Raw genomic sequence first — 23578 nt, 5'->3', positions numbered from 1 at the left:
CTTCTATTGATGGCTGTGTGACTTCAGGGAAATCACTTTCCTTCCCCAAGTCCTCCCATTTCCTTATCATGGATTAGAGGATCTCTCAAATCCCTTACTTCCAAAGTGTCACAGTCTATGATTTTATATTTTATCTGCTTTTAAGGCTGATTCTATGTGGTAGGGTCAGCCAGATTAGCTATGGCAGAGCTGGGATCAGGTTACCCATGCACAAGGACTCCACAGCCTCATTACAGATATCAGGTTGGTGCTGTCCCTTCTGTGGCAATCCCTGTTCTACTTCCGGCCAAAGACCGACTGGGAGGAGTTAGCTCTGTAGCAACATGCATAGAAAAAATTCGTTCCTTCATGTGGTCTGGGTTTCCATCTGATATGAGTGAGCTCTTGTGAGCCTGTTCAGCCATGAAGTAACCATTTCTATTTCATACTGTAGGGGAACCCCACCCATTTCCCACATCTCCCCCCCACACTGGTGGCTGCCCTTCCAGGGTGACCTCTGACAACTTCTGATCCTTATGAAGATGACCATAGGACTGAAAGTATCATTCTTCTATCGCAGCGTGTCAAACTCCAATGCAAATGGGGTCACTAAACCACATACTATAAGGATCCCAGAAGGCTGCATAATAACATTATTTCTGTTTTGTTGAATTTTTATTTATTTTGTTAAATATTTCTCAATTACATTTTAATCTGGTTTGGGATGCACTCAGAAGGATGATGAGCGTATGGCCTGTGGCACACATGTTTGATACCACTGCTCTCTAGTGATTCCTCATAACTAGGGTGTTGGGCAAATCTCCTACGGTATCTTGGCTAATGAGTTGGGCAGCCTAAGAAATGCCATTTGCTATCAGAGCACCATGAAGATGGTAGTTTCCTGGGACAGAGATGGATGCTGGTTGCTCACAGGCAAGGAAATATTATAAACTAATAAACTAGAATTCAGGTCTTGAGTAAGTGGTCTTTCCATTGATAATGTGGACTAGTCTTGATCTCATATTAGGATTGTAAGATAAGAGCAGTTGGCTTAGACTTGGAGACCCAGGGCTGGGAATGTAGAGTGGTAACCAAGCAACGAGCAGTCGTCACAGGCCACCAGAGATGACAGCAAGCATTGGTTTCTAACCAAACAGGCAGGCGAAATCTGAGAATACTATTCAAGTCTAGGCTTAGTTGTGAACTTACAAGGCAACTAGTCCAGTCTTGCTTCATTTTACATATGAGGAAAATGAACCCCAGGATGAGGAAGTGACCTGCTTAGGATCATACAGTAGCAGAGCTAAGGTTTAAACTGGACCAGGTTCTCTTGATTTCAAATCCGAGGCTTTTTCCACTATCCATTGTAACATAAGAGAGGGATCCTTATGGTATGTGGTTTAGTGGCCCATTTGTATTGAAGTTTGACATGCTTCAAAAGAAGGATATTTTCAGTCCTATGGTCATCTTAAGGACCAGTAGTTGTATTTGTCAGAAGTCACCCTGGAAGGGCAGCCACCTGTGTGGGGGGAAGATGTGGGAAATGGGTGGGGCTCCCCTACAGTATGAAATAGCAATGGTTACTTCATGGCCAGTTGCTAAGAGTTTCAGCTAGAGAAACCAACGTGAGAAGTATAGGAATAGCTCACATCTCTTATAATAATCCTGTGAGGTAGGTTGTGAGAATCTGCTCATTGCCATTTTATAGATGAGGAAACTGAGCAAGCTATCAGGGTAAAGTAGAAAGTCAGGAAGCCAAACAGAAAGGAGATGAGATAAAGCAGTGTACTGTTAATCTGAAGTCAAGGCCAGTAATGGGTTGATAATAAATGCAATGCCAAACTACTGTGACACAAACTTGATCTTGAGGGAGAAAGTTGTCCTCCCTATAGTCAATTGATTAACCAGCATCTATTAAGTGCTTGCTCTGAGCCAGACACTGTGCTGTGTGCTGGGGATACAGGCACAAAAAATGAAGCAATCTCTATTTTCAATGAACTTACATTCCAAGCCGTAAGCTACTTATATGCTTCCTATCAGAGATGGAATCAGCCCTAGGATGTGGCCAAGCAGAACCTGTAGGTAAGAACAAATAAGTGAATGCTTTTGGCTGGGAAGAAAAAATGAGAGGACTGGCAACTGAGTGTCAGATCTGATCATTAAAGCCTTCAGGGTGTTCATATGTAAGCCCTCAGACTCTGGCTGAACAGTTTGCTTTCTTTAGCTAGAAGGATCCTGGCTGCTTTGTGTGCATACAGAGCTGGGATCCTGATGTTACCATGGAACATGACTACTTCTTTAAAATGCTATAAATCCTTGGTCAGGACCTATATCAAGAGCAGCTGATCTAATTTGGTGGGAAGGGGAGGAACAATTATGATGGGTTGCTTTCTTCATCCCTTGGTTATATTTGAACCTGAGATGTGTGGGGCTCACATGTTAGTAAGTGTAGATATAGCCAATACAGATATTAGGGAGCAGTGTTTTGATGGGCATCATAGCTTTTGAAAACTTTTTCAGAAGAGTGATAGATGTACGTATTCTTTCTCCCTCTCTCTCCCTTTCTCTCTGTCTCTCTCAATCTCTCTCTGTCACTCTCATTTAATCTCTATCTCTCTGTCTCTGTCTTTATCTGTCTCCATCTTTTCTTTGTCTCTCTCTGCCTCTCTGTCTCTCTGTCTTTCTCTGTATTATATATATATATGTATATATATATATCATATATAGGCATTCTATGTTATATATGTATCTATATCATGTGTATAAATCTCACTGTTTTTGTTTTTAGGTGAATATAGCCACTCCAAAACAGAAACCAAAAACTCCGTTTTGCTTTGGTAAGTAGTATACTGCCCTGGGGACAGAGATTCTCGCTGGTTCTCACAATTGCTTCCTGCAAAGTAACAGTCCTGTGACCACATGGCAAGTCAGACTTGAGTGTGGGAATCGTCGTAGACTAGAGAAGCTGAAAGACGCTTTCAAAATTATTTAGTCCAGGGCATTCATTGTGGATTGTACAGAACATGAGGCTCAGAGATGGGTCCAAAGTCACACAGCTAGTGAGTGGCAGAGGTTGTCTCATGTCTCTGAGATCAGTAAGTTTTAGAGAGACTGCAGTCACAGCAGCATTTCTTGAGTCCTAAGAGATAATGATGCCAATAATTGACCTTTACAAGTTAGCTAAATGCTTCACAAAAGTACATTATCTCATCTGAGTTGTGTAACAACTCCATGAGTGAGGAACTACAAGTAGCATCTGAGGCTTGAGAGAGGTTATGACTCAGCTGTGGCCATTCAAGTCATGTTGATAGCAAAATTTGAACGCAGGTCTTTCTGACTTCTCTTCAGAATACTTCCTCCCAGGAAGAATTACTCTAGCCACAGGAACTAGAGAAGAGTCACTTTGACATTTCAGTCCTCCTGGACCCAGAAGATTAGAAATAAAATATCTATGTTATGTGTAATATTCTATCAGTACTGTACACACACACACACATACACACACACATACACACACACACATGTTTCCAGGGCCCTTAATATGGGACCTCGGGTGTTTAGGGGGATATTCATGTTGCAAGACCCCTCTTTTGGCAAGTTGGAGACTATTGTTAAATGATGGTTATTGATCTAGTCAACTCCAAAGGATGTCACAGCATTATTTATCAACCACTGCTAGCATGGCATGTTAGGAACTCCCTCTGTGAACAGCACTGTAACAGGTGGCAAGGACGAGGCTGCATCGAACAGTGGAGAAAAAATTGCTGAATTTAGCAACAGGATTTGGGTTGGAATCCTAATTCTTCTACTTACTACCTAGGTGTCAGTAAGTCACTAAACTCTCCAGACCTCAGTTTTATATCTGCAAAATGAGGGGTTTGAAACAAAAAAATAAAAGAAGGAGCTTTATTGAATGATTTTTCAGGTCCCTTCCTACTTTAAATCTGTGATTGGTAGACAAAAAGAACAGCCAGGATTCCTGCTCTCTGTTTGTCTTGTGGCTCTGGATTCTGTGTCTGTCCCATGAGATTTGCCTTGCCATATAATTCACATTCACTAAAGCCTGACTAGAGTTGATGCTTCGCTGTAGCACAGAGGTAACCATGGGTTCATGATCACTATGCCAGGGCTCTGTAAACTCTGGCGTGTCCTATCAAGTTGAAAAAGCTTTCAGTATGGGCCAGGGCCAGATTATTATCTGAAGACCATCCTCGCTTAGTTCAGAGTCTCATCACTCATCATTAGCAGATTGGCCACCAGGTTTACTGAGACATGGAGGGATCATAGTCCATATAAGCAGAGCAGGGTATGCTTATACATATTAATGAAAGCATTATAAAGGAAATAAATTAGTCTCTTTCCCCCCTCCCCCAATACCAAGAATGATATAATATCCAGTATCGAATGTGTACAATCACTTCAGCAATGTAAATGAAAAGATCACTAAAAAGAAACAGGAATTTAAGGCACTAAAATATTGTTCATGGTCCCAGAAAACAGACTAAGAGTATGTTCCATTTCTTTTAGCAGAAAGGTGAAGTTCTACTAAGACAGAATATGGTATACATAGTCAGATGTGATGACTGTCTTGGATACTTTGCTGCACTTTTTCTTTACTCCCAAAGATAGTTCAGTTTTGGTGGAAATGGCGGGAGGGGGTGGGGCGGGGAGACAGAATGGCTCATTTGAAGAAATGATTATAAAATCAAAGCAAATGGTATCAATAATTATTTTAAAACTAAATTCTATATTTGTCATTCAGACATTTTGTTCAATGTGCAGCTCAAAAATATTGGTGACTCCTTGGATTCCATAGACAGTCTAGCCAAGCAAAACCATAGGGAGATTATAAATAAATTATTGGCCTAAAACAGACCTGGGTAGCTCAGTCATTTAGAGTTTGCCACTACTAAGCCCAGTATTAGGGGTTTCATTTAGACACCATTTCACAGGTGACTACGTTCTAACCACCTCTTATCAGCATTCTATTGATAATAAGAGATACTAGTTTAGAGAAAGGGGGTGTGATATCATAAATCCATGACTAATCTTGGAAAAGGAATCCAAGGGTGTGTCTTATTGATCTTTTTCATAAATGAAGGTTAGCATATTGGAAAGTAAAGTCATAGGCATTTTCCTAGTGAAGTAAGATACCTTTTTAGAGCAGAGGAGGGATTAGTAATAGCCTTTTCCTCCCTGAACACTCTTCAGAATGTCCTGGTATCATGGAAATTTGCCTGTGGAAATTTGTTGTGGAGCCCATGCAACCTCATCTCAAAGATGGGTTGTTTGATGCCTCTGTTTGTCACCTGAATGCTGACTGGGGATTTATTTTCTTTTTGTCTTGTTGCCTGTCTGTCTGCAGTCATCAATGCCCTTTCGCAGCGCTATTTCCTGCAAGCCAATGACCAGAAAGACCTGAAGGATTGGGTAGAGGCCCTGAATCAAGCCAGCAAGATCACAGTATGTATGGTTTCTTTCCCATCTTTGGTTTAAGCAAAAGAACCTGTTTTTCCAGTCCAGGGTCTAATGGATACAGGAAAGAACTTTGGATAAGGGTAGGGACTTTCCCAATTGACCTACTCCCCTTCTAGTTCCCAGCCACCTGTTCTCGCACCGTGATTGATTGACCACAAGTTGAACTGAGAGTTTTTTGATTCTGCTCCAACCAGGGGGAAATTCAAGGAGAGTCCCCTCTGTGGCAGGATCACTTCAGGATTCCTAGGAAGGCTTACGCTCAGTCATATTTTGGGTAATTTCTGAGGTAGCAATAATAGAAGTAGCCGCTAACTGGCGGTTGGAGCACTTTAAGGATTACAAAGTACTTTCCTTATATTGTAAAGGTGAAGCAAATGGGAGAGGGGGAGGAAGAGAAGTTGGAGCTCTTTCACCAGCCTGGTTCTGCCTCTCACTCCAAGGTCTTGCTTGGCCAAATATTGCTTTTGTCGATGAGCCCAGAGCAACAAAGGCAGTTTGTGGTTTAAAGGTGCTTCCTTTAGAAGCATCACTGAACCTTGATGAGTGATTGCTTTAGGGTTCATGTCATCTTCCTCTATTTGCATGTAGAAAAATCCTCCCAAGAAAATATTTTCTGACCTGTACAGCAGCAGAAGATGAGGTAGCCTGGCCAAGGAGAAAAATCCCTAGGCTTGGAGAAAGGAAGGTTTGATTGCAAAGCCAGCCTTTGGCACTTGCACAACAAACATTTAAGCACTTAAGTGACATGTACCATGTTGATGCTAGACATGCAAAGAAAGGCAAAATTGAGCTCAGGGAACTCTCTAATTGGAAGTTAACATACAAATAAGTTTTCTACAGGCAATTTTAGATAGATGGATAGATAGATAGATAGATAGATAGATAGATAGATAGATAGATAGATAGATAGATAGAGGGTAATATGGAGGGAATTTCAAAAGAAGGGCAGTAGTAGCTTGAGGTCTTGGGAAGGCCTCCTACAAAAGGTGGAATTTGAGCTGAGTCTTGAAGAAAACCAAAGAATCTAAGAGGCTGACATGAGGAGGGAGGGCATTCCAACTACGGGGAACAACAACCAGTGCAGGGCACTGACTTAAGACAAAGAACAGTGTTTAAGAAGGGTGAGGAGGTCAGCATGGCTAAGTGTATACAGAGTGTGTGGAAGGGAGTCAAATGTAAGAATATTGGAAAGGGAGGAAGGCAACAGCCTGCAAAGAGTTTTAAAAGGCAAACAGAAGACTTTATATGTGATCCAGCAGGTCATAGGGAGCCACTGGTGTTTGGTGAACTTTTGCTTTAGGTAAGTTACTTTGACAACTGAGTAGAGGGTGAACTGGAGTGGAGAGAGATATGAGACCAATGAAAAGAATGTCATAATATCCTTTTGTGCCTTTTGCACCTCTCCCACAGGGTAAAGGTGATAATGACCTGAATAGAGTGGCGGTTATGTGGGTGGAGAGAAGGGACCAAACACGAACAGGCATTGTGGAAATATATTTTAAAAACCAGTAATGTTTGGCAACAGGTTAGATATGTTAAGTGACTTGAGGATGCTATGACTAAGTGAATGTTCTTGGGTAAAATGGGAGAAGGTTGATACCCTTGACAGTAGCAGGGAAATCAAGAGGAGGGGATGTTTTGAGGGGCGAGATAACGAGTTCTGTTTTGAATATGTTGAGGTTTTTGCCTTTGGGGACATCCAGTTTGAGATGTACAAATGGCAGTTAGTGACGCAGGAGAGAGCTCAGGAGAGAAGTTAGGGCTGGTTACATAGATGTGAGAACCACCTACAGAGATGATTATTGAACCCATGAGAGCTGATGAGATCACTAAGTGAGGGATTATAGAGAGAAAAAAGGAGAGGGCCAGGGCAGAGCCTTGGGAGCAACATCTATTGTTAGGGGACATGACAGAGATGAGCCAGCAAGGGAGAGAGAAGTGTGGTCAGACCAGTAAGAGGAGAATCAGGGCCATGGTGTGAAAAACCGAGGAAAGAACTACAATATCAAAGGTGCCAGAAGCCAAGAAGCTTGGGTATTGAGAAAAGGTCACCAGATTTGGCAATTAAGAGATCACTGGTAACTTTGGAGACATCTCTTTCTGTTGAATGATGTGGTTGGAAACCAGTTTGCAGAGGGTTTAGAAGAGGGTGAGAGCCAAAATGGAAGCACCTTGTCTAGATAGCTTTCTCAAGATTAGTCATGAACAAGATAAAGAGATATAGATTTAAAGCTAGCTGGAACCATCAGGTCTCATTGAGTTGAGTTTTTTTTTAACTTTAGAATGGGTGCATTTGTAGATTTCAAGGAAGGATCCAGTGGACAAAGGAAAGTTTGGAGAGTATGTCACCCTAAGACTATTAAGTCTTAGAAGGGTTTGAATCTGCCCTGCATTGATGGAGGGAGTTCCCCCAATGCTGAAAAAAACATAGCTCCTTTGAGTGTTCTCAAACAAGAGTGGGAGAGACAGAGAGAGGGAGTGTATCGATGAATGTGTGTGTATTGATGTATGCTGGAAAGCTGTCTGCCTTGTGGGTGTCAGAACTTTTACCTAATGCTATCGGACTTCCTATTTTCTAATTGTATTGCTCATGAATGGTGCAGTGTTCTTTAAAGGAAGGTTAATGCTCAATTCTTTTAACATCAAATGCATGCTTGGATAAATTTGTCTTCCCTGGCTCTCTACAAATAAATTGTCTTAGGAGGGTTTCATGGAATTGTAGCATCTCATCACTTGAAGAGAGTCCAGAGGTTATCTAGTTCAATTTCACAGCTCACGTAACCTTCCCACTCCAGCATATATGACATTGCCTACTCGGATGCTTCCAGTTGTTAGGAAAGTGTTCCCTTATATACAAGACTTTGTTGGTGAATGGTTACCAGATAGCTCTTCAGAGCATAAGACGCATTTTTAGGTTTCATCTACAATCACTTTCATCACTTTCTCAAGTCTAGGCAATTAAAAGAAACAGTAAATCAAGCTCTGATTTAAAGCATTTGCTTTTCCAAGGTGTAAATACTCACACTGAAATTTTAACAATAGGCCCTGTGGCTCTTGGAACCTGCTCCCACACATGCCTGCTTATATCAAACTTAATTTGCTTCTTTGCCACGTCCATGTCCATGGGCTGTTCCCAGTGCTTCCCTCTGGGGCCAAGTAGTACAAGGCTAATTCGTCTTCTATATGAAAGGCCTTCAAGTACCTGGAGACAGCTATCAGAGCTCCTTTTTTTCCAAGCTAAGCATCTTCGATCCTTCAGCATCTCCTCACATGGCCTCACCTTTAGTTCTGCTCCTAAAAGGCTGTGCCATTTTGGGCAACTCTTCCTTTTTCTGCCTCTTTGTTTATCATCTCAGATGAGGGGATTGGACAAATGATGTTGAAGGTCTTTTCTCACTCTAAATCTGCTACTTCCTGAAGACACTGAGTTATTACAATAAAAACATATCACTGCTCATGACTATATGCTATTTTAAGAAATGCCTTTATCAGTGAGTCACACGTATTCCCTAGAAGGTTTTGAAAATTGTACAGTGAAAGGGACACCAAACAAAGCAATGTAGGTGATTCTCTACAGTTGTGTTTTGAATAGCAGCCACCATATCATGAGAGATCATAGGATAGTAAATATAGAACTAGAAGATTAGCTTAAAGACCAAAATTTTATAGATGAGGAAATTGGATCTCAGGTTAAATGATTGCCCCAAGGTCACACAGAGTGGGCGAACTAAAGATCTACTCCATTACAATAGAGACAACTGCTTTTGAGGTTTCTATACAGCCTGGTCCCTTAATAGTCCTATTGTAGCTCAGGATACAGGGAATGGCCTGTATTATGAGCAACCCTCCCCATTCAGGTTTGATGTTAGTATGAAATGAGACATTCACAAGTCATCGAACAGTTTACCAAAGGATGTTTGCTTTGCCCTAAAAAAGCAATGATATGTCACAAGAGTACAGTGGTACTTACCTTTTCTGGACACAACTCCCTCCTCATCTCCACATGGAAATGTGTCTGGTCATAAGGTCAGGATATGATAAAGGACATGGTGACTTGCATTGTCTCCATTCAGGCCTTAACTACATGTGGTCCAGGATTTTTGTGCCCTCAGATGTAGGAAGCTGTGTCAAAGTAGGCAAGGGCCAATTAAGTGCCAGACATAGCTTTGTCTCTTTTTTAGGGAAAACTGAAGGAAGGAAGGAGGAAGGGTGGGCCTAACCCATCTTGTGGGGGAACACTGATGGATATTAATCCCATCACAGTCTGCATCAAGTTCTCTAGCAACCAGCTCTCTAAAAACACTCTCAGGACTTGGGCTCTCTCATCCTTTACTGGATGTGGTGCCCATCCCAAAGTACCTTCACTTGACTTTTCTCCAGATTTCAATCTCTGTGGTATCTTGGGAATTCTGACTTAATTTTTATAATCATGGATTTTTCTCTACTTGTCCTCAGGTATCACCACTCATCTCTCTCTCTCTCTCTCTCTCTCTCTCTCTCTCTCTCTCTCTCTCTCTCTTCCTCTCTTTCTCCCCCTCCCTCTCTCCTCTATTTCCCTCTCCCTAAAAGGCCCTACCTCCTTGGGGGCTGCCTCCACCCAGCTGCCCAACTCCTCACCTTCAACTTCTCTTCCAGGAAATGGTTCCTGGCCAAAAGACCTTTACCATCTGGGACTATAGTGGAGGTTGCCCATAAACCCTGGGACTCCTGCCTGTCCCAACTCTAGCACCTGTAGTACAGTTGGGAAAAGACATGTTCCATGAATTGGGAAGCCTTTCACTGCCCCTAAATACCTATGACCTTGTAGAAGTGACTTCCCCCTGGACCCTTCTTTTTTATTTCTACCAAAATATGAGTCTATGAAGTTATTCTGTAGATGTCCTAGATGGAGAAGAAGCATGATGTTCATGAGAACCATGAGAAATTTATGGAACTAGGTTTAAAGACTCAGAATAGCAAACAAGAGCTTCCATGTATTCTTATTTGTTGGTTAGGAACAAGTCATATTCTAGAGATCTTGGTGATCAGGCTTCCTGTCTTCCTTCGGATTGTTTGATGGGAACAGAAAACAAAATTTTTTTCCAAGTTTGTCATTGTGAAAGCTGACATCACCATTGCTCATGGCACCTGCTCTCTAGGGACTTTCTTCTCCTTAGGCTACAGCCTTTCTCCCACTTTAGGTTTGCTCTCCCTTCTACTCTAGGAGTTGTTTCTTATGGAACTAACGCAAGAAACTAGAATAAAATCCAATCTTCCTAAAGATTCTGAGACCACATAGTCATAGCTCAGAGAAATGTGGGAAAAGCGATCTGGCTTTATGTACAGTCTAAGGATTAGGCCAGCTAAGTAAGTTCATCTCCAGAAGGTCAACCGTTAAGGGGTTAGAGGAAGGATGAGTGGAATTATGGTGGTTATTTTAAAAAGTGGAGTGGGTTAAAAAAGAGAATGGGAATTCCTGATTGTTTTGGAAAGGCAGAGCTATAGAGTGTACCCCAGGTTTCAGAGACCCATTCTTTGTGGCATGCTTTTGTCCAGTTTATAATACAGATGGAAAGTAGGAAATGAGAGCAAGAGTGCCAGAGACAAAGATACTTGGACTTCAGAAGAGCATTTATTTGGCATAGTTTTCCTTTTTACGATGGTAAACAAGATGGCGAAGTTTAGGCTAGATGTTAATAGAGCTAAGTGGACTCAGAACTGGTTGAATGACTGGAGCCCGTAAGCAGCTCTATTAATTTTTAATTAACATAAATTAATGTTAACCTAGAGCAAGGTCTCTAGTGGAGTCCTTCTGGGACCTGTCTTTGGACTCTTCCTCTTAACCATTTTAAAAATCTTCCTTCTCTCCCCTCCCCACCTACCTCATCCCCATAGATAGTATTTTATTTTTTTCCAATTACATGTAAAAACAATTTTTAACATTCATTTTTATATAAAATTTTGAGTTCCAAATTTTCTTCCTCCCCTTCCCCTTCCCTAAGATGGTAAACAATTTGATATAGGTTGCTTATGTGCAATCACGTAAAACACATATCCATATCAGTCATGTTAAACATTTTAATTGACGGTTTGAATGAAGGCATGGGTAACATTGATGAAATTTGCAGATGACTGAAGGAAGAGAAAAGAATCAGGTAGAACACGTGGAAGTTGAGGAAAAGGAGAATTCAACTTGATGGGAGGAAAGATTTCCTAATCTATGAGAACTGTCTAAAGTACATTGCCCTACCTCAGGAGGCAGTAGAGATTCCATCCCTAAAGGTCTTCAAGCAGAGTTGGGATTGCTGCTTGTTGGCGTTGTGTACCCATTCAGGTATGGGTTGGATGAGAAAGCCTGAAGCCTTTTACCATCCTGAGATTTCATGATTATTTGAACTTGAATGCCCTTAGTAGTATAAACTCAGTACTAATTTATTACACAAGGAAATTCATAGAAATTAGGGGCTAGACTTAACATTCAGCAAGAATAGAGGCCCGAGGCCAGAGGCAGTAGAAGCTAGACATGCAAGAACGTCTCTATTTGGATAGAGGTCAATGGAATGCGTAGTTAGACTGTGCTGATATTTGCTTGTTCAACGTGCTGCAGCCTCAAATTAACTTTTAATTCTGCCTTTATCTTCTAAAGCCCCGACTGGATTTTCTGAAGGTGGTCTTTAGGGGGAGGTTTCTGTGTGTATTTTGACTGAGTTCCCAGGGCCAGAATCATCTGTTTTTCTACTGTTTCACACTGAGACCCAGCCTAGCCCTGGGTATTCTCTTTGGATACAGACTGAATGGTATGATTCCAGGTGTAGTGCGGATGACTACATTTTACATAGCAGTTGCCTTTGTAAAGACTTGGTTTGGTTTGGTTTTTGTCTGCCCTGTTAATCTCACTGCTGAAGGGTCAGCAGACTATTCAGTCTTAGAGAGGTCAAAATATAATAATGATAATAATGATTATGATAAATAATAGCAGTTACCGAGTACTTTAAAGTTTGCAAAACATTTTACTTGTTATCTTGTTTGATCCTCCAACTGACCCCAGGGCTTTAGGTGTTGTTATTAGCACCATATTTTACAGTAAGTCTCTGGGGCAGGTTTTAAACTCAAGTCTTCTTGTCTCTAAGTCCAGCACTCAACCCTCTGAGCCACCCAACTGTCTCTAGCATATGTAAGAGGAACTGACTGGCTTTGTACTTCTAGCTTTCTGATACTGCGTCTATATAAGGTAGGACAGGGTGTTAGAGTATGAACACTTTCTTGGAGACCGGATCATCCTGGTCCCACTCAACTTCCTACCAAAGAGGAGAGAAGCCTTTTCCACAGACAGAACTCTTTTATAATAAGTGAAAGACAGGATTGAGTAAGAGGGAATATATGTTGGGAGTGGAATGGCATGGTATTCCTGTATTCAAACGCAAAAACTGAGTCATCAGGTGAGGCTACTGGGACCACTAGTCCATAGGTCCTATTGCTGAGAAGCATTCACCTTAGCAGATGCCCTTCAATCTGCAATTTGCTTCTTAAATCTTCAGTCTATTCTTCTGTGTGTACCTAAGAGGCAGTTGTCATCAAAAGAGCAACGAACTCAATCAAGTTAGATGACCCCATTCTGCCACTGAGTCCCAGTTCCGACATTTACTGCTACCTTCTGTACTAAAGCTTCTGTGCTTCCTCTTCTAACAGGTGCCCAAAGTGGGAAGCCTGCCCCTGGCTACTGAGGTTGCCAAGAGTCCAGCAGTTTCTCAGCCCCTAGAAAAAAAGCTCCAAGTGGCATATAAGACAGAGATCATTGGTGGAGTTGTGGTACACACACCCATCAACCAGGTATAGTGGATTGGGGGTGGGGATGGGGCTCCTATTTGGGAAAACCAAGGGTATGATGTCATTGATGTGGCATATGCAAAAAATGTGTCTTGGATTATGTCTTGGATTAAGGATTCAGAGGAGCTACAGAATGTTTTTGAGCAAGAGAACCCTGACCTTTAAACTAAGTCCAAAACCTTGACCTAGCACCTGGAAAGTGATTAATATGAAGCAGCTATCATTGGTGAGGATGTAGAGGTAGTAGGGCTCTACAATGGTGACAAAGAAATACTGGTCCTCTGCGTCTAACTGCTATGTTAGAATACGGTCCATGGTGCCAAATCTAGGAATCACAGTAACAAAATCTGGCATTTCGATAGAACTTAAAGCTTTGCAAAGTGCTTTACAAATATTATTTCATTTACTCCTCATAGCAACCTTGAGAGCTATGTAGGTGTTATTTTTATCCCCATTTTACCTTTGGAGAAACTGAGGCAGCAGTTAGGTGATTTGCTCAATGTCACACAGCTAGTAAGAGTCTGAGGGAGAATTTCAACTCAAGTCTCCTGATTCCAGGCCCAACACTCTATCTATTGTGCAACCTAGCTCCTCTGACTAGTACCTAGCACCATACTAGTGGTACCTAGTATCATACTAGACTAGTACCAATACCATAAGGGATCTTATGTGAGATTAGGGATGGAGGAAAAGGGCCAAGCTGAGAATACGTGTACTGGGCTCCTCTCCCCCTCTTAACTGTTGCCTTCTCCTCCTTTCTCTACCCTGCCCTCCAGTGGTTAGATTTTAAAGATGCAAATTTGGGCTATATGTATGTACATATACACATACTTGCACATGTATGTATGTGTATATGTAGATTACACACGGACAATTCTTTTGATTAGAGTCACCCTTCTTGTTTTCCCAGCTCTGAGCGACCTCTCTGAGGCAACAGCCTTGTCTTGGTAGTAGGAGAAAATGTTCTTCTTATGGGGAAATCCAAATGTCTGGCTGGGGTAGGAGAAGAGTAAAGGGATTAAAGTAGAGAATCTCAAGTCAGAGTTTGTGACATAGGGAAAAGCTACTGACTCGTGGGGTTGTTCTCTTGTAGAATGGCGGGGATGGGACAGAAGCAGGTATGCAAGGTCACCATGCTATCCTCCGAAGGTCTCAGAGCTACATTCCTACTTCAGGCTGCCGAGCCCCAGCAGGGCCACCCCTTCTTAAGAGCGGCTACTGTGTGAAACAGGGGAATGTGGTAAGTGCTAACATTGGAATGGGAGCCAAACTTTGGCATTCAAAGGCCTTCATAACCTAGCCCCTTCCTACCTTTCCAGTCTTCTTACACTTTACTCATAGTACATGCTCTTTAATCCAATGACACTGGTCTCCTGGCTGTTCCATAAACAGGACATTCCATCTTGGCTCCAGGTATTTTCTCTGGTTGTCTGCAATACCTGGAATTCTCTCCCTCCTCCACTTTGACTACTGACCTCCATAACTTCTGTTAAGCCTCAACTAAAATCCTACCTTCTGCAAGAAGCCTTCCATAACCCATTTTAACTACAATGCTTTCCCATTTATCCTGTATATGACTTGCTTTGTAAATAGTTGTTTGCACATTATCTTCCCGTAAGATTGTAATTTCCTTGAGAGCAGGCAGGGACTGTCTCTTGCCCAACACTTAGAACACTGCCTGGCACATAATAGGCATTTAATAAATTTTTATTGAATTAAATTGCTGGACCATAGTGGCTTATGGGGAGAAAGAAAGATTGTGCTAGGATGAGATATCAACCTATTTAAGACTATTTCTTTACCCAAAAGGTTCAGGGTATTGGACCTACATTCTAAAAGGCCAATAGCCCCTTGGAATATTAAGGATTATTCTTTGACCTTCTCTTCCCCATCTTCCTCCTCATCCTCTCACATTTGTGTAGCCCTTTAAGGTTTACATCCACCATCTTGTTTTAGAGTCAAAACACTCCTGTAAGCTTGGCCATAATAATAACAATAACTTTTATAATCTTATAGTGTGCATATAATTATATTATATTATATCATTAGCTATCACAATAGCTAACATTGGTAACATTTACAAAGCAAAATAGATAATTTCATTTCATTCATACCCTGACTTGTAACTGCTAGTATTATTCTCATTTTACTTATTAGGAAACCAAGGCTCAGACAGGTATAAAGTGACTTACCTAAGGTTACAAAGCTAGTAAATGATAAGACTTGCTACTTCAAATATCATGCTGTATAACTCTGGTATCTTAGAGACTGCCACCCCAGGATGGGATAAGATCCCTGGAGGGAGTTATATACAAAAGTCATCCATCTCTCTTCTGTTTCAGAGAAAGAACTGGAAGCGTCGTTTCTTTGCTCTTGATGATTTCTCCCTCTCCTACTTCAAATGTGAACAGGTGAGTCGTGGTAGCTCTGGAACCCAGCAACAGAATCCTTCAGCCTCCTGGGCACCTTTGTGCCTACATAGGTTTATGGGTGCAAGGATGACACTCAAACCCTCATCAAAGGCTTGAACATAGAAAATTGCCCCACTTTCTCTGTCAATTGCCCCTCTAATACAGATTTCTTTTCATACTCTCCTTTTCTTCTCACATTTACAAAGGGTACCCTGTTTTGTTTGTCTCCTCAAATTTCCCATCCATGTCAAGAATTCATATTCTCATAGGATTTAGGGTTGGAAAGAATCATAAAGATCATGTAGCCCAACCCTTCCATTTTAAAGATGAGAAAACTGAGGCAAGAGAGATGAAATTTCTAACTCCAGGTCATACGTCTTGAGTTCTAGCTATCTCTGAGGCCATATTCATGGTTTAGTTTACACTTTGTTGCTTTTCATCCTACATAGATTTGGAGATCTCTGCCACTGAGTCAGAACAAATTCTGGGTGACCCTGTGTGAGGAAGGGGAGAAAGGTGTCAGTTGGACAGAGGTAAATGGTAAATGAACTTACCCCACCTTTCTCTGTCTCTCTCCCCAGGACAGAGAGCCTCTTCGAACTATCCTTCTGAAAGATGTACTCAAGACTCATGAGTGTCTGGTCAAATCTGGGTAATTCTTCTTGATTCTTTGCTGATGGAGAAGAATGATGCAAATAGAAGCCAAATGATGAAGACTGGGTGGGTGGTAAGAAAGCGGAGGTAGCAAAGTGTAGTCTACTCTCCCAAGATGTTTAACAGCAAAGAGCAAAAAAGATAAAAATGGTTACTTGAAGAAATTCAGAGAAGGTTGTTTTGTTGTCTTGGTTTTTTTTTTCTGATGAGGGGAAAACACTCTAATGAATACCTGTCTAAACATCCCTTCTCAGTTGCCTTTGCTGGATCTTTACCCAGGTAGCATCTACTAATGTTGGGTGTCCCTTAAGCTTCTGTCCCAAGTCATCTGCTCTTCCTCCATACTCTTTTACTTGGTGATCTTATTAACTCCCATGGATTCAATAATCTCTACATAGAGGGTTCTCAGATCTACTTGTTCAGCCCTAACCTCTCTGCTGACCTCTGCTCTCACATCTGCAACTACCTATTGGACATCTTGAAATGATAGTCCAATAGATGCTTTAAACTCACCTATGCCCTCCTCTCTTCTTTACTTTCCTTTAATTGTTAAGGACACCATCAAACTCCTAATCACCCAGGCTCAAAACCTAGGTATAATCCTTGAATCCTCACTCCGTCTTCTAAATCCATAACCAATCTGTTGTCAAGTCCTGTCAATCCTACCTTCTAACATCTCTTATATATGTTTGCTTCTGTCATCTGACACTACCTTACCACCTCACAACTGGACTATTGCAATAGCCCTATGTTGATCTCCTTGCCTCAAGTCTATCCCTTCCTCCACTCCAGTGTCAAGGTGATCTTCCTAAAGTAAAGGTCTGACCTATGGCTCCAAGAAGCTGTAGCAGCCATACCCCAGTAAAACTGTCTCACCAGACGGACTAAACCAGATTGAGGGTAACCAATGGATTTCAAAATCATTAGTGAATTAGGGGGATATTTACCCCAAGCATGTAAAGACTTCCCCCTGGAGGAATGGGTGATGAGAACAATCTGTTCCAACAGCCACAAAGGTGACTGAAGTAGGTGCTGTGGAACACTTAGAACTTGGTCAGCATCAAAGACACCAAGGTCATCCACTGCCTCCTGGGCCATCATCAGGCATCCTGACTTTTGTTTTGACACTACACTTAGATGAATCTAGAAGAGAGAATGAGGCTGCTTACTTTGTGCAACTCTGCCTCACTTAAATCCAATTTATGCCAAAGTCAAGACATCACCCATGACGTCATTGGTTCCCATCAAAAATGAAGAACGAACAAGCACCACTTCTTAAAGTACAGGTCTGACCACGTCATCCCTCTGATAAATTCCAATAGCTCCCATCACTTCCAGGATCAAATATAAGAATCCTCTGTTTGGCCTATAAAAGTCCTTCATAAACTGACATCCTTCCATCTTTCCCATCTTCTTACATCTTACTCTTCTCTAAGTGTTGTATGATCCATTGACACTGGCCTTTTTGACATTCTTCAGCCAGGATTCTCCATCTCCCAGTTCTGGGCATTTTCACTGACTGACTGTCCTCCTGCCTGGAATTCTCTCCGTCCTCGTTTCTGACTCCTGACCTCCCTCATTTCCTTCTAATCCTACCTTCCTCAAGAAGCCTTTCTCAGTTCCCCTTAATGCTAGGGCCTTCCCTCTCATGATTATCTTTATCCTGTATTTATTTTGTTTGTACATAGTTTACATATTTGTTGTCTCCTCATTCTGTGAGATTCTTGAGAGCAGAAAGTGTTTTTTGTTTTTCTTTGTACCCCCTACTATTAACATTGTGCCTGGCCCTTAATACATGCATGTTGACTGACTGACAAAAGTGGGGAAACTCAAGGATTCCTATTACATCTCAGTCCAAGAAAAGTTGGCTTCTGTGGAGTAAAAGGACCCAGAATCCAGGAGTATGCTTTGGTGAACATTATGCCACCAGTACAATTAATTTCAATTTAACATACATTGAGCACCTACCGTATCAAGCTAGGTGATCAAGAAATATGGTACCATGGAAAGGCCAATGGCTCTGGAGTCAGAGGACCTTGGTTACCTTCTGACAATTACAAGTTATTTAAATCTCCCTTAGCCCTGTTTCCTTACCTGAAATATGATGGGGTTGGAGCCTGATATGTTTAGTACCTAACAATGTACAATGTCTTGCGCAGTTATTCCTCAGTAGTTTTCAGATGAGTCTGATTCTTCATGACCCCGTTTGGGGTTTTCTTGGCTAAGTTACTATGGTGGTTTGCCATTTCCTTCTCTAGCTTGTTTTACAGATGAGGAAATTGAGGCACACTGGGTTAAATGATTTTCGCAGGCTCACAGAGCTAATGTCTAAGTTCAGATTGGAACTCCGGTTCCTGACTCTAAGGCTAGTGCTCTATGCACTATGCTGCCTATAATGACCTGATTACACTCTTTTTATTAGACCTATCACCATTCACCTACCCTTGTTCAAAACCTTTGTGTTTGACTCTTCCTTTCCTCAATGCTTGTGTCTAATATCTCTCTTTCCCTCCTATTGTCATTGCCCCAGTCTAGGTTCTCAATACAACCCACATGAATGACTTCACTTGTAATGTCCCTATGGCATCCTGGGTCATTTCCAGTTATCCTGATCTATATCTTGCCACTGGACCCAGATGGCTCCAGAGGAGAAAAGTGAGGCTGGTGACCTTACACAGCCCTGCCTCACTTAAATCCAATTCACTTGCACATCATAGCATCACCTCTCTGATGTCATGGTCCTCTTCCAGAATGAAGGACACACAAACAACAATGATAGAGGGGAATCTTAACTCTTCTTTCTGCCCTTGCAATCCATCCTTTTCACATACATCAAACTTTTCTTCTTTGCATATTACTGTCATCCTTCTGCTCAGAAATCTTCCCTTTTCAGAAATTTTCAGTCGCTCCCTAGGTGGCACAGTGGATAGAGGACTGAGCCTGAAGTCAAGAAGCTCTGAGTTCATATCTAGCCCTAGACAGTTCATAGCTGTGTGACCTTGGGCAGGTCACTTAATGTCTGTTTGCCTTATCTGTAAAATGGGATAATAATAGCAGGGTTGGTGTATTATCAACTGAGATATAATAATTGTAAAGTGTTTAGCTTCAGGCCTGGTATATAATGTTAGCTATTGTTTTTGTGACTGTTACCAAATTAAGTTTGCATTCATTAGGCTGGCATTTGAAGTCATTGACAACCTGGTACTACTTTACCTATGCAGACTTTTGCTTACTCTATTGCAGGGGTGGGGAACCTGTGGCCTCAAGGCCACATCTGGCCCTCTAGATCCCCAAGTTGCAGCCCTTTGAGCCAAACTTCCCAGAACCAGGAGGCCACAGGTTCCCCACCCCTGCTCTATGGTATTCACCAGGTACAATGAAAAGAGTGTTAGCTTTACAGCCAGATGACCTTTCTTTGAATTCTGGCTCTGCCAACTTATGATCTGTGTGAGTTCAAACCAGTCGCTTCATCTGGGCCTCCTGTTCTGTAAAATGAGGTGTTTAGACTAGATACCTTCTAAGGACCCTTCTGCCTCTAAATCTGTGGTTCTAGCTGTTTACCAGCTGGAGGACTACCTGCCACAACCTGAACACACCCTGTACCTTGTAACCTCCATGCTCTGGGGTGGGCCCTGGGCCTATTTCACTTGCCACCTATTGAATTCTTAAGTATCCTTTAATGCCTAATTCAGATACCATTTTCTCCTTAAAGTTTTCCCTGTTCCCCCTAGTTTGTGACACCCTTTCCTTCTTTGAGGACTAAACGTAGTATATGAGGAAAATCATACATTTCATTGCCTGCAAAATGTTACCTGCTCAACTTCGCTAAGTCAATAACCTTGCCATACAAACGACCTTTCCTCGACATGAGTGTCAATTTTTGCTGTCTCTTTGCTGCCTTTTTCTTTAGTTTTCTTTCCTCACCCTCATCGCCTCAGAGTCCTATACTTGTGCAGTAATAAACTCACAGATATTCCCTGTAAGTCATCCAAAGTAAAAGAAGAATGAATCTGCCTATTTCTAGGATATATTTGGAGATGATTCCATTTTGTGCTGTGGGAGAACACGAATTGATGTGTGGCCCTGCAGCTTGACCAGGAGTACTGTCTTAAGCAATAGGAATTCCAAGTGCCCTTGACACCTAAATTCCTGGAGTGGGGGAGGGGGAAGGGAGATACTGTGATCCCTGGGACTAAGTTGGAATCTTGATTGGTCTACACCTGTTTGCCATCTACAGTATAATAGTCATACTCTGAAAAGTCAATGTAGCAGATAGACTACTCTTGTGCAGGAATCTCTTTGCACAGGGTCACACCTTGGAAGGAAACATTGCATAGCCCAGAAAATTATAAAACAGCCTCTAAGGCTAGTAAAGTATGACCATACCAGATGTACACTGTGTAAAGCCATTTCTGCAACAGCAGCAGAAGCTTCAGACACAAAACATGACAAGTTAGAATAATTTGTAAGGAGCTCTAGTTCAAAATTCCGTAGCTGGGAACACCTTGGTCCAAGAGTCAGTTTCAAGCTTGACTCAAAGGTTTTGATTCATTCCAAAATGGTGCTAGAGTATGGGCCATGACCTGGTCCTGCATCATACCTAATTATCTTGTTCCCCAGAAAGTCTGTGTCATTCTGGGACTACAAAGAATGTCAGAGGCTACTTTAGAGAACCAGGCATATGGTTCATCCCTTGGCTCTAAATCTTCCCTGGAGCAGATCCAAATCAGCATCAGCCAAAATTAGCAGACTCCAGAGGTAGAATTAGAGAGATTAGGTATTGATAGAGCAACCCTTATTGGGGTATGAGATCCAGAGCTATTCTTAGGACAAATCACAGTGTGAATTCCTTTCTCCTTGACTTCATCCCCCAACATTTTTATTATGCTATAACCTGTTTAAAAATGATGCAAAATGAGGTGGCCTGTGTGGGCTGAGGGAATTAATACTCACACCAAGGAGACCGCATATCTAGGGAGGAACCTGATTAAAATTAAGAACTTTGAAGGGAAAGATGTCAGAGAGTAACAGCACGTAGTCTGTGGAGGTGCGGGGGATGTGGAAGGGGTCAAACTATTCTATAAGCAAAATGAATAAGCATTTATTAATCAGTCACCAACTACATGCCAAGTACTACACAAAATCCCTTACAGATATTATCTCATCTGATCCTCAAAACAACCTTGCATCGTGTAGTTCTTATTATCCTGATTTTACAGTTGAGGACACTTTGCCTGTAGGAAGGTTTGAAATCAAAGAATCTTGGGGTTTTCTCATTTGTGGGCTTATAGTGTATATGTAAGTCTCATTTGCTTAACATTCATTTGGGGAACTCCCACTCATAGCTTGCTCAATGAAGGACTTTACTCTAGAGATGACTATAGTCTTATGTTGTACCTCGTGCTTGAAACATTCTTATTTCCTCATCAATTTCCAGAAACTGCTTTTAAGACCCAGACCCAATCCAACTTTCTCCATAAAATCTTCCCTAGCAACCTCAGCCCACACTGATTTTGCCTTTTTCTATTTTTTTTATTAAAAAAATTTTTTTTTTCCTTTTCAGTTCCAAATTCTCTCCTTCCCTCCACTCCCATTGAGAGGCACAAAATATGATACCCATTATACATATGAAGTCATGCAAAACATTTCCACATTAGCCATGTTGGAAAAAAAATCAAGAAAAATGAAGAGAAAAAAACATGCTTCAGACTGCACTCAGAGTTCATCAGTTCTCTCTCTGGAGGTGGATAGTATTTTTCATTATGAATCCTTTGGAAATATCAGATCTCACTTTTTTCTTAATTCCTAGAGCATTTGGCTTGTAACCCAGACTCTCCCACTTAGATTTATTCAGTTCAACAATTCAGATCAGTAAAGAGCTTCACTGGACTTGGAATCAGATGAAGGACATGTTTGAATACCAACTCAGTAACTTATCAGTTGTGAAACCCCGGGCAAGTAGCTTCTCTGGGCTTCAGTTTCCTTAATCTGTAAAATGAGAAGTTGTATTAGAAGCCCTCTTAGTCCCTTCTAGCTCTAAATCTGTGATCCTATGATCCTATTTATTGATTGATTGCCTTATAATTATTTCATTAATCTTAGCTTGCCAACTAACCTATAAGAGTCCTGAGAGCCAAAGTCAAGCCTTTTTAATATCAATTTAATTCAACAAACATTTCTGGAGTGCCTCTTATGGGTAGGTCACTGGGCTGACCTCTGAGGAACCAAGAGGCTATAAGACATATATCCTGCCCTCAAGGAGCTCACAAAATTGATTCAAATCATTTCTTGGCAGGATTTGATTTAACTAGAACCAACTGGTGAAAATTGCAGAGAGGTAGATTTTGTCAGTTCCCTGAATAGCTTCAATATTAAGTTTTTGTTTTTTCTGCAAAGGTTTTCCTCATCACTATTTCCCTTTTAATTCTATACACTAATTTTATTTTGCAAAAACATCATCAAAGCTATCAATATTATCTCCTTTGATCCTCTGTATCCCTTATTTAGTCAATAACTTTACATAGAATAATTTTCCTAATGATTAGAATTTTTCAACAGTTAAATGAACTGTTCTGTTAATAATAATGTACAAGAGGATGTCAGACTACATGTTGGGGATGTTACAGAGCAGAGGTTCCCAAATTTATTTGTCCTACTGCCCCCTTTAAAAAAATTGCTCAGCACCCCTTGGAAATCTACTTTCTTTAACCCTTTAATGGTTTTTTAAAAAATTGCAACATTTCAAAAAATATATATTTTTAAATGATATATCTTAAATTTAATAATTTATTGTGGTTTTTTCCTTGCTTTGAAATTTTGATGGCACAATATTGTGTCATGTAACCATATAGTATCATATTGTCAACAAGTCAATCCATTGGCATGCTGGACTTCCCAACAATGCAGACATGCTTGCCTGCCCTCTTCTTTCCTTAGGCTTTCACCATCCCCTTATTTTAATCAGTTCCCCAATTGCATTCAAGGCTACCACTACACCTCCTGGATTGTTCCAGCATACTCTCCCCGGTGCGGGGGCAGGGGGAGGGGGCTTGTATTTCCCACTTTGTGAGGGTTAGGGGTTTTTTTCCCCCTGTTCAGTTATTTTTTTTGGACTAGAAATTTTCTGATTTCTTTCAGACTCTGAAGTTTTACAATTTTAATGGCTTAAAACTTAGAAGTCAGGAGTCTGTCCTCTCTTCCCTGAATGGAACCAAGGACTTTTTTCTCTAGTTTGTAGGCATTTGATGGGA

General features: G+C 41.3%; 1 protein-coding gene across 2 annotated transcripts in view; it reads left to right on the top strand.

Annotated features, from left to right (window-relative positions):
- PLEKHA2 (pleckstrin homology domain containing A2) overlaps window positions 1-23578 on the top strand; it is a 128313-nt gene that overhangs the window by 85611 nt on the left and 19124 nt on the right. For both annotated transcript variants that reach the window (XM_072635135.1, XM_072635136.1), the window contains exons 4-9: window positions 2768-2816; window positions 5345-5442; window positions 13126-13266; window positions 14357-14503; window positions 15606-15674; window positions 16256-16326. In XM_072635135.1, the coding sequence (XP_072491236.1) occupies window positions 2768-2816; window positions 5345-5442; window positions 13126-13266; window positions 14357-14503; window positions 15606-15674; window positions 16256-16326 (575 nt within the window). The remainder of the gene's footprint in view (window positions 1-2767; window positions 2817-5344; window positions 5443-13125; window positions 13267-14356; window positions 14504-15605; window positions 15675-16255; window positions 16327-23578) is intronic.

Source organism: Notamacropus eugenii, chromosome 1, assembly GCF_028372415.1.
Source record: "Notamacropus eugenii isolate mMacEug1 chromosome 1, mMacEug1.pri_v2, whole genome shotgun sequence".
Classification (NCBI taxonomy): Eukaryota; Metazoa; Chordata; class Mammalia; order Diprotodontia; family Macropodidae; genus Notamacropus; species Notamacropus eugenii.
The sequence above is the reverse complement of the archived record's forward strand: the minus strand, read 5'-3'. Positions and strand labels throughout refer to the sequence as shown.